This window comes from Furipterus horrens, unplaced genomic scaffold (assembly GCF_987537825.1).
Source record: "Furipterus horrens unplaced genomic scaffold, mFurHor1.1.pri manual_scaffold_4, whole genome shotgun sequence".
In the NCBI taxonomy this organism is placed as follows: Eukaryota; Metazoa; Chordata; class Mammalia; order Chiroptera; family Furipteridae; genus Furipterus; species Furipterus horrens.
The window spans coordinates 13443008-13455039 of record NW_028327174.1 but is presented as its reverse complement, the minus strand read 5'-3'; the positions used below and the strand labels follow the sequence as shown (position 1 = coordinate 13455039).

Below are 12032 nucleotides of genomic sequence, written 5' to 3'. Positions count from 1 at the left end.
TGGGGCTTTATGGAGGCCTCGCAACATAGGTGTGAGTGATTAAATTCCTGGCCATTGGTGAGCAACTGGACCTCCAGCGCTTCTGCCCTCCTCAAGCCCCAGGAGGTGGGACTGAAAGGGCCACCCCTCTACTCTGGGTTGGTTTCCCTGGCAACCAGCCCCTCTCTTAGGTGCTTTCCAAAAGTCACCTCATTAACATAAACCCAGGTATGATGAAAAGGGACTTGTTATGAATAACAGGACACCTGTTTTGCCTTTTGGCTCTGAAGCAACATTGGGGATTGAGGACAGGATATTATGACAAAATATTATGACAAAAGATGCTCCCATTGCACTTATTGTTCAGAAAATTTCAAGGGTTTTCGGAGACTGTGAGCCAGGAACCTTGAACGAAGACCAAATATGTATGAGAAATGCATATTGATCATCTGAATGACCAAATGTGTATCTCTTATAAAGCACATCACCACAGTAGCCCATTAAAAATATCTTTTTAGGGAAATAAATGATACAGATGAAAAGTAAAAGATCTCATTTTAATTAATTCACCTTGAATTATTTTGAGTCAACTTTCAGAAGACCTAAAAAATCTAAGCAATATTTAATAATAAAATTGTTTTTCAAAATTTATGGTCTCCGATAGTATCATCTCATTTCACTTTATTTCCTAGTACAGTTAAACTACTAGTGTATCATATATAACACTCAAGAACTGAAAGCTTTAGATAGCAACACATTATGATTAAGTCTTTTATAAGGAGAGTTTATCACTTGCATAATTTTAAATAATAAAATTTTAAAAGTTATGACATTATTTTCCTCTAAAGTTGATTTATCTTTCTATAACACTGTCATATTTATTATGATAACATTCTTCAATGATATTCTTTTTCTCTTAACCTTTTTATGACTGTGGCTGTAACTGAGGAGACACCCTGGTACTTAGTCAAGTAGCTGAGAGATGTGTTAAAATGACTGCATAGTAATTTAAGTACCCAGCGAAAAAGATATCTTCCTTATTTATGTACGTAAGGGAATCCATCCCCAAACCACCACCTTCCCTCCATCCCCATGCCCACTTCCATCCTCAATGTTCTTGGCCAGACCCACAGAATTTCTGTCCTCTTAGGAAGAAACGCTTCACCCTCTTCTACTCTCCCCTTCTTCCCTCTTCCCTCTTCCTGCAAGTGGGGGACACTCATCTAATGAGTAAGGCTGGAGAAAGGGGCACTGAGCATGGCTAATTCATCCCTTTCTCTCTGGGGATGCAGCCTAGTAACGACAGTCTCCCTTTCCCACCAGTTAGCAGCGTGTTCCCGTGGGGGCAAGAACGACGAGCTGTCTGGCTCTCTGCCAGGCGTGGGTGAACATGTTTCATTAACACAGTAGGAGAACAACATTTAGTCACAATCTCTAATACCAGCCATTAGATAACAGTTCAATCCCTGACATCAGCATCAACTTCTCAATTGTATAATAATTTAGAGGAAAAAAGTATGACCAGGTATCACCCAAGAATATAAGTTAGAGGAGATTATCCCTTTAATAACATAACTCTCATTTTCTGTGCTTTTGCTGACTAGGAGAGAAAGGTTGGGGATTATTCTGAATATACTTGAATTTATACCATTCCTTATACAATCCACAACAACAAAATCCAAGATCTATGGGAACGAGATCTCACATTGAGTCCACTGATCATTTATTGTCCTTACTTCAAGGGGAAACCTATAATCCTCTAAATGAGAAAAAAATTCCTTGAACATATGCACCAAATCTTATTGAACATTGTTTTTATACCCTTCATTAAAATGATTCAGGTAATTTCATGTACTAAATGAAGCCTCCCTTGATGTCGCCAAAAGCAGTAGATAATCCCTGCCTTTGTTAAGTTAAAGCCCTTTCTTTAGTTCAAAAACACATACCTGAGACTCTTCTTTAAACCAAACATACTTTAGATTTACTCTGAAGTGTACTATAAATCTGTATAGAATCCATGAAGATATATAACAATATATGAATAAATGCTTCTGGTTTGCCTTATAAACTATCTTTCTTTCCCTTGCATTACTGTGGATTTCTGTTTTAATTTTTCTAATATGGCACCTAAAAAAAAATAAATGAACCACAACCAACTTTTAGCACTAAATCAATTCTCACAAATCATATTCATTTACATCAGTGGTTCTCAACCTTCCTAGTGCCGCGATGCTTTAATACAGTTCCTCATGTTGTGTTGACCCCCAACCATAAAATCATTTTCGTTGCTACTTCATAACTGTAATTTTGCTACTGTTATGAATCATAATGTAAATATCTGATATGCAGGATGTATTTTCATTGTTACAAATTGAACATAATTAAAGCATAGTGATTAAGCACAAAAACAATATGTAATCATATATGTGTTTTCTGATGGTCTTATGTGACCCCTATGAAAGGGTCATTCGACCCCCAAAGGGGTCGCGACCTACAGGTTGAGAACCACTGATTTACATGGATAGCAGTCCGAGAGTATGACTCTGTGGTAAAACAATTCATTAGATTCTATAAATACTCTATCACTATCATCAGGAATCACAGATATAGGATGACTCCAACTTCACATAATATTCATGGTGATTTTTTTTCTTTTTGTTATTTGCCATGCTGGTTTCTGATTGGGGGGGAAATCAATAAGTTTCAAGCATCCCCAAAACCTTACATTCCGGAAGAGTAGTTCAATGCACGTATCAGAACACTAGGTGGACTGCTCCCTGGCTACACAGTTAGAGGAGAGGGCAGAAGTCACAGAACGTGACACACTGCATTCAACCTTCCTACCAATGGTGGAGAACATATGTAACCTGTATGATCCCCAGTTTTCTCATCTGAAATTATAGATGATAAATCTTATAGCATTTTAAACTCTAAGAAGAAAACAAATATGTGAGAAAAAAATATACGAGAACCATAATACATAGTAGGTATATAACAAATGGCAGTTATTGTCCTGACCAGTCTCAACCACAGTTCTAATACAGATGAAGGCCACCACAGATTCGTGGTAATGCTATAATAATATTTATTTCAAGAGACTGAAAAACACATTATTTTTAGTTTTAAGTCAACTTACCAAGACAGGAGTACAAACCCTGACTTATCCAAGCTAAAATGGCAAGTGTTATAAGGTCACCGAAACTAGCAGCAATGGGTGTAGCAACATTATCAGGGTTTATACCAGTCTTCTTTGAACCAACGATAACCCCAACCATTATTATTCCTAGAAGAAAGAAAGCTGATTACTTTTATGCTATGATTTTAGAGACAATCAATCCCCCTAAATACTGAAATATATAAGCTAACAGCATTTCAATTCCAATTAGACTGCTTAAGTAAGCTGACAAAAGCAAACAACACATTTGACAGTAGTGCTCTGGCAAAATGCCTTTCAACAAATTCCAAGTGGGGAATCATAGAAGATTTGAGAAGTTCAATGTTGCATTTAAGCACTTGAAAACCTATTGTAAAATAACATTTACGCTGAAGTTTCAAATTTAGTAACATGTTTTTCTTAGAAGTAATGTATCTGTGTATATCAAACCCAAAGATTTTAACACACAAATAAAGCATGAAAATATCAAAGAAAGGTAAGTCATATTTATATGCTTAGCAATTGGAAAGAATACCAAGAACAACAGATTTGTTTACATTGCAGTAGCCAGAAATGCTTGCTTCATTTTATTAGTTAAGAGTATTAAATATTAAGAGGACAGGAGTAATTAAATTTTGAACATGAGGCCAGAAGCTGTCTTTGTAAAAGATATTCCCGCAATCCAAAGTTTTGTCTAAGAACCTACAACTAAAAAATAGATCAGAATGTGGCTGTGCACTTACACTTTTAAATCCTTATTTTCTTCAATCATAGAAGTGGCAGAAAAATGATAAAGTTTACATCTACACCTAACTGCATAGATATCTCATGCCAACACACTCATTAAACAGATGATGAGGAGAGACAATTTAAGATTAGTTTACTTATGTGCTAGTCAAATACCAAATATCAATATGGAAGCCTAAATATAGTTATAAAGAACAGGACCTCACAGCACTTTTTTTTTTCTTTTTTAAAGATTATTTACTCATTTATTTTCAGAGAGAGAAGAGAGGGAGGAAGAGAGGGAGAGAAACATCAATGTGTGGTTGCCTCTCTCGTGCCCCCAACTGGGGACCTGGCCTGCAACCCAGGCACGTGCCCTGACTGGGAATTGAAGCAGCGACCCTTTGGTTTGCAGGCCGGTGCTCAATCCACTGAGCCACACCAGCCAGGGCTCTCACCGCATTTTTAGAGTAGAAATGGCTCTAAATAATTTTCTACTAGAAAACTAGTGTAGTTTATATTAAGGAATATTTTTAAATGATACCCTAACTGAAAATTTCTAAGGTAGTTAATTGAAAAAAAGAATCTTCTGGCTCTTTCAAATTCAATAACCAACAATCTGCTACATTAAGCTTATGATTATATTTGTATTGCCACAGAGATCCTTAAGAGTTTTCTTTGAAATCTGAAACTTTAAAAAATATCTACAGAGCCCTGACTGGTGGGGCTCAGTTGGTTCGGCATTGGGCCACAAAGGTTGCCAGTTTGATTCTCGGTTTGGTCACGTGTGGTTGGGGCGCCTGCAAGTGGCAACCAATTGATGTTTCTCTCACATCCACGTTTCTCTCCCTCTCTTTCTCCCTCCTCTCCCAGAAAGAAAAGAAAAGAAAAGAAAAGAAAAGAAAGAAGGAAGGAAGGAAGGAAGGAAGGAAGGAAGGAAGGAAGGAAGGAAGGAAGGAAGGAGAAGGAAAGAAAGAAAGAAAGAAAGAAAGAAAGAAAGAAGGAAGGAAAGAAAGAAAGAAATTTTTAAAGTTAAGAAAAAATTAAAAAGTTCCACAGAGAGACTGCCTTTGGAACTCAGAATTCTTAGAATCCTTGTTACAGAACTGACAAGCCCATACATCCCCTCAGTGTGAATTTCTGAAAGCAGTTTCCCAATGAAGTTAAGAGAAACAAATAAACACCTGAGCTATTTTCCTGATCTTGTTTGGGAACGGTACAGGGTACATAATGCCAGGAGACCATTCGGAAAGCCTGTTCTCCACTCAGGTTTACATATGATAAGTATAAATATATCCAAAATAAGATATTTTAAAAGTCTGTAGATAACTTTTGGATTTTTTTTTTTTTTAAATTACGGACTTGTATCATTTAAATAAAAACAAGCATAACCTTGGGAAATAAAAGCAAGAGACTGTGAGAGTAGACATTTGTACGATGTACTCACCCTGCAGAAGAGACGCGATGAAGGCAGTGGCCACACTGCTGGAGCACAGAAGTATGGAATGATCAAGGTAGTATTTTCCCTCTGGAATCCAGCCCAGTACAACTGCCGCCACAGCCGCTAGGAAACCAACTACTGTTGCTTGAACCTAAAAAAAAAATTTTTCATAAAATCCAACAGAATTATTCATTTTGAAAACACATTTTTAAAAATCTGCTTATATAAATATGCACACAAGAAGTCAGAAGAAAGTATTGCATAGGGTAACTGAGCTGCCTCACCTTTTAGAGAGGCTGCTATATATTTTAGTTTTAATATTCCCAAAGGCAGTGGGTTCTCAAATTGTGCTGATCTGGTGGCAATAGGTATGAAACAAGGTGCAGGCATCTGTTTTGTAACAAGGACCTCAAGTAACTTTGATGATGCAATCCACAGATCATCTGAGAAAATACCAACCCTTAAGGTTGAAAAGTATACAACCCACAAAATTGAAATCTGACGCTAGAGGCAGTGTTGGCAAGAGAATGAACTTGATAACCCAATGATCAGAATTTGACTCCCGGCTATAGCACTTAGTCCTGTGGCAAATGATTCAAATCCATTCATTCAATAAGTATTAACTTAGCATGTATTATGTATCAGGCACTATCCTTGGTGTTGGGCTTCAACAGTGGCACAATAGATTCATTCAGTCCCTGCTCTCACAGAGCTCTTGGTTGTGGGAGAGACAGACATTAAACCTTAAATATAATCACAATCATGATTAATGCTATAAAAACTTTAGCTCCTAATCTGAAAAATGACAATGACAACATTGATCTTAAAATGGTTATTTTGAGATGTAAATGAATTACATTAATATATAAAATGCTTTCCACAGTGGTGGCATAGAGCAACACTCAAAATAAACAAATAAACCAACATCTTAAAAAGTGACACTGACTGGGAACTCCTAGAATTGTATTAACAAAGCCCTGGCTGCTCTGGCTCAGTGGATTGAGCGTCAGCCTGTGAACCAAGTGTTGCTGGTTCGATTCCCAGTCAGGGCACATGACTAGGTTGCACGCAAGGTCCCCAGTTGGGGACGTGTGAGAGGTAACCACACATTGATGTTTCTCTCCCTCTCTTTCTCCTTTCCCCTCTCTCTAAAAACAGATAAATAAAATAAATAAATAAAAGACATTAAAAAATTTTTTAAAAAAAGAATTGTATTATCAGAACTGAAAGAAACGCTTAAGGAATCATCTAGTTTACTGATTCTTAACTGTCATTGTGTCACAGACTCCTTTGACAATCTGACAAAAATTTTACAGAGATTCAGTATTTTGAGTCGTATTTCTGGGCGCTCAAAGACTCTCTGAAGCTAACCCTGTCACACAGGAAACTGACAGCAGAGCCCGAAGGGCCAGAGCTGGCGAGTCCAGACAGTAGCCTGGATTCCGGCCCCACGACCTTCCGTCAGCTCCTGCTGATGTCATCCACGGAGTCAGAGCTCAGGGCCGAGCTGTCAGCATCGTTCTAGCTGTACCGGTTGTCAAAACTCTGCCAGCATTTCCACAGTGATGAGGAAATAATATAAAATGTAAAAGCAGTAAAATCAATTATGAATGTAAATTCTAGCACTGTGATTCCCAGGCTTTTCTTGGAAATACAATCCAGAGCTAGGAAGCCTACGGCAGACGTGCTGGCAAATATACATACGAGTATATACGGAAAGGGAAGCTCACAGCTGAGATGGGGACGTCCTGTTCTGTAACCCTGTAAAAGAAACGCCTCACCGTCCCCAAGGGAAGAGCTAAGTCTGGGTTCGAGGAGTAACCGGGGAGGTGAAGGGAGGCCATAGGCCTAAGCAGACTGACTGCAGTGCACAGCCCTCCTGGTGGCAGTGGGCACTTTGCCTTATTTGACAATTTACACACTGGTCAAGGCGGCCACCCTCTACCACTGTTAAGAGGTCATCTGCTTGGGATCACACTGAATAGTCAGGAAAGCACACACTCCCGCTCATGACAGCCTGTTCTGTCCTTCCCATCCTTTCCCACCTCTACCTCTGCAGCCAGTCAGTCAGAGAAGCCCTTTCTAGCCCTCCCTTGCCCTGCCCCATGTGCATCTCCCTCACAGGCTTCAGGAGTTAAAGCCTCCGAGAGCTCAACCACGCGCCCTGCTCCCCTTTCTCCCCTGTCCACAGGTAACGGGGCTCCAGCCAGCATCTGCCTCACTGGCTGGTGGCAACTGTGTCCTGATGGGCCTATGTGGGGCCCCCTGTTTCTCATACATCCTTGGGGGAGTAAGACAGACAGATGCAGACTTCAGGACACAGCATCTAGGATCCGTGAGTCCCCCAGCCACCTGTGGCTCCCATCCTGACCAACGGCGGCAGGGAGAGAGGATGATACGGGGCCGTCTCACACTAAGAGTGGAAGCAAAACTTAAAAGCTGCGATGGGAATTATTAGAATGACTTGATGAATACAACTCATACTACTTGGTAAGAGTTTAGGAGAGTTAAACAATAAAATTAAATTTAAAAATAGATTTGCAAAGTTGTATTTATAGATTTATAGTAGCCTATAGGTTGGTATATATAGTTTGATTATCATCCCTGCGCAGATTCCTACAGTTTCAAGCTGAAAAGGATCACAGACATCTCTAATGCAATACTGCTACTTAAAAAAAGAGGAAAATTAACATAAATCCAGAAAGGTTAGGTAAGTTAACAAAGGTTATATAACTGGTTAAAGTCAGAGCAGAGACTAAAGATTAGATACCAAATTTTCTTATCTCTAACCCTTTGATTTTAGTAGTATTTGCACAGATATTTTTTATAAAAGCTTATCTTCCAAAAACTCCTTTATTTCTTTGCCTTTGAAGTGCAGTATATGAAATTACTTTTCCGCAACCATGTCCTCAACATTATGTCCTAGATGACCTAACATTAAAATAATTAAGCATTCCTGGCCAGTGTGGCTCAGTTGTTTGGAGCGCTGTCCTGTAGACCAAAAGGTTGCAGGTTCAATTCCCAGCCAGGGCACATACCCAGGTGGTGGGTTCCATCCCTGGTTGGGGCACATAAAGAGGCAACCAATTCGTGTTTGTCTCACATTGATGTTTCTCTCTCTTCCTCTCCCTCTCTCCAAAAGCAACGAAAAAACGTCCTCAGGTGAGGATTTAAGGGGAAAGAAGGGTAAACATTTCCTAAGCTCACTCTTGCTGGAATTGCTGGAGTTACTAAGGCACTACATTCCTGTGCCTTAGAGATACGAGAAGGAGGTGGGAAAAGAAGACATAGTCACCTGAAATTAGAAAGAACTGTAGCTAATTTGTATGTAAATTCATGGTTTAGTGTATATATAATAGACAATTTAATGTGTTCATTTATATTAACATCAGTATTATTGACAAATTAAGGAAAACTCAGCTTAAACAAACACCTGACCATAATATATAAAAAAAAGAGCTAAGGATTCTCAGGAGCATTTGGGATCTTGCTCCCAGGCATATGTCCTCATTCTGGCTCAAATAAAGTCTTATAAAAAGTCAAATAAATAAATAAATAAATAGAAATAGAAAAAAAGCAAAGTTTAATTAAATAAAAGGATTTATATAAAACTTCAAAGTAGAAAAATAGTACCTAAGCAATTAAGTACTAAATATTTATTTGTACAAATATTAACTCAAATTGGGGCTCTATTACACACTTATGATAGAAAGTATTTTGTATATTAATCTATATTTTGTATATTATGTATTTTTCATATTTAGAAGAACATGATCAGTGTCTAGAGAAAGAAAACGTTCAAATCACAGATATTTATTTTTTCTATCCCTTTCTTACAGTACTAAATTATCATTTTGGGTCCCCTGAAACAACTAAATGGTAGACTTGACTAAAATTTATTCCATTCTTACAGGTAGCACCCAAAATCTGTAAACCCAAGATCTATAAACAAATATGTACATCACTTACTTGTTTCAAAGCCAAGTTGCCAATTATTAGATTCCACTTTTCAATGGGTGAGTCCATCTTCCCAATATTTACCTGTTAAGGGGGAAATTTTCATATATCACTGAATAATCTATATTCTCTCTCTTCTGTTTAAACAGCATGTGAAGTCTTAAAGCTAAAGATGATTCTTTAGTAAATCTGATGAACTCCTTTGGACTTGAAATATAACTAAATTCACTACCAGGCTTGCATCTCACATGTAGGTTGCCTGGGATGCTTAAGAATTTTCTTTCTGGCTTAATTACTAGGTCACAAGAACTAGTGGACTAGCTAGTACTAACCACCTGCCCACTGATATTACTTTACAGCACCATAAAGTGCATCCTAACATGTCAAATTTTGTGTATTTAGGCCCAATATCAATACTTAACTTTTGAGCTGCTCGCATCTAATCCCACATCATGAAACTACTGTAAGTTGAAGAATTAGAGCAAAAACTCAGATATAAACAAATCATTCATTTGTATATAATTTATATTTTAGTCATGACTAACAATGTTAACAAGAAAACATTCATTCACTCCAAAATGAATTTTGATCACATATCTCATTATTAAAAGTTTATACATCTTTCTGCTAAATGGAAAAATACACTCCAAAAAGTATTATTTTTCACATATTTAATTGTGCTGTAAGCCAACTCATACTTATTGACCACTTATGATTCAAAAAATGTATATTCAAATCTGACAAGTTTTCCAATGCAGTATTTTGGAAAACAATGAGCAGGTTTCAATTATTCATCATCTGCTTGGTCATGGAAGATAGGTGAATGGGTAAAATGGAAAATATATAATGATTATTATTTATGGGTAATTTTAACCATGGTCAAACTGGAGTTTAGCTCACTGTCTTCAGACTAGTAGGTTAAGTGCTATATCAACATTTCCTGTATCAATCTAAAGAACAGATTCTGTTTTCTAACCTTACTCTGGACTGTAGTATCAAAGTATCCAGCAAATGCAAATATTTCCCAGTGTTTTAGAATAATTATTCCTGCTGTCTTAATTTATATACTTCCTTCCTAAGCCTAGAAATCTGAATTATTGATGAAATTTGTGTTTGTAGCTCTACCAACTTGGATTTTTGCTCAAATGAGTAATAAAGTACAAACAATGTTTAAAGAGTGAAACTATTTCAGGTTTAGTGTGCAAGAAATAGGTATGAGACACTGGAAACTACCAGACATTGCTGAAAGAAACTGAAGAAGACACAAAGAAATGGAAAGATATTCCTTGTTTGTGGATTGGAAAAATTAACATTGTTAAAATGTACATATTTCCGATAGCAATATACAGATTCAATGCAATTCCTATCAAAATACTTCAACAGTTAATTTTTTAAAGGTGAGTAAGATAATATCATATAGCAGTAACTGCTTTTATAAAAATAACGAACAATTATATTCCCACCACCTGGCTTTGTAAAATATGAAAATTTCACCTGATTTAGCATATCAATATATCATATACATGTTTAAAATTATTGTCCACAGGTATTTGAGGCTCTATTTATAGTCCTTCAGTATTTTTTTCCTCTTGATTCTTCATATTGGATAACTTTTATCTATCTTCAAATTTACAAGATCTCTCCTCTGCTATCACCAATATGATACATTTGATTTTTTCTACAGTATCCATTATTCTTAAGATTTCCCATCTGTTCACTCATTAAGACATATATTTGCTTAATTATTTGAATATTTTTTCCTTTAGTTCTTTTAACATACTTATACTAGTTGTCTTGAAAGGTTTTCATAAATCCAACACTAGGGCCCATTTTGAGTCACTTTCCAATGAGCAAATAGGAATCACACTTTTCCTGAATACGAATCATACCTTTGTGTTTCTTTCCACACATAGTGATTTTCTGGTTGAAAACTAGACAGTATAATAATATGTACAATGACTGGAAATGTTATATTCTTCTGAGAATTATTGGCTTTTCCTTATAATGAGCTATTAATTTTCATAGACTCATTACTACAGATTCATGTATCTCTTTCAGTGTGCAGTAGCCCATAGCTCTGTTTGGTTCTTTCAGGTACTAACTACTGTTTTTAGCCTAGCCCTTTGGGGATCTCTTTTGCACCTGTGTAGTTTAACAGACAGCCAAAAACTTGGGTGGAATTTCTACTCAGATTCTGGGGCTCATCTTCTCTGCAGTTCTCTTGCTGCTGGGATTTCCCCCCAAATTTCCACATGCTTTGTCAGCTCCAAACTCTATTTATTTCATAATTCAAACCAATAAAACTTCAAGTTTATGCAACTAAAGCTATGCATAAGTCACAGAAGGCACTGAGTCAAAAAAGCAAAAACTCACAAATTTTAGCTAGTGTACTTATCTTTGAAGTATAGGCCCCTCTAACATTTCTGCCTACTTTATTTTTTTGACTCCCTTACTGCAAACTGGTAAGACTGTGTAGGGTTTTTGACACATAAGATCCAGGGATTGGGGAATTTCCTCAAACAAGAAAGGCCTAAACTTTGCAAGACCTACCTTTATTCTCCTCTCCTGCCAAAAAGCCTTTTGGATTGGGTTTTACCTAGGTGATCCACCAATTTTTCAAACATAATGCACATATAGATCACTGGGAAAAGATGACAGATGGAACACATTTATATACAATAATTAATTCTGAAAACCTTTAGTAAAATCACAGAACAGTTTTGTCTTAAGACAAAAGCTGAAGGTATACTGGACGCACATTCCAGCTGGATGCCA

At 37.0% G+C, this 12032-nt stretch overlaps 1 protein-coding gene across 3 annotated transcripts in view; it reads right to left on the bottom strand.

The window, feature by feature from the left end:
- The window catches only part of SLC41A2 (solute carrier family 41 member 2), a 91503-nt gene that overhangs the window by 53932 nt on the left and 25539 nt on the right, over positions 1 to 12032 (bottom strand). For all 3 annotated transcript variants that reach the window (XM_090272582.1, XM_090272580.1, XM_090272581.1), the window contains exons 4-6: positions 9270 to 9341; positions 5307 to 5451; positions 3116 to 3262 (exon numbers count right to left, since the gene is read on the bottom strand). In XM_090272582.1, coding sequence (XP_090128708.1) covers positions 3116 to 3262; positions 5307 to 5451; positions 9270 to 9341 — 364 coding nt within the window. The remainder of the gene's footprint in view (positions 1 to 3115; positions 3263 to 5306; positions 5452 to 9269; positions 9342 to 12032) is intronic.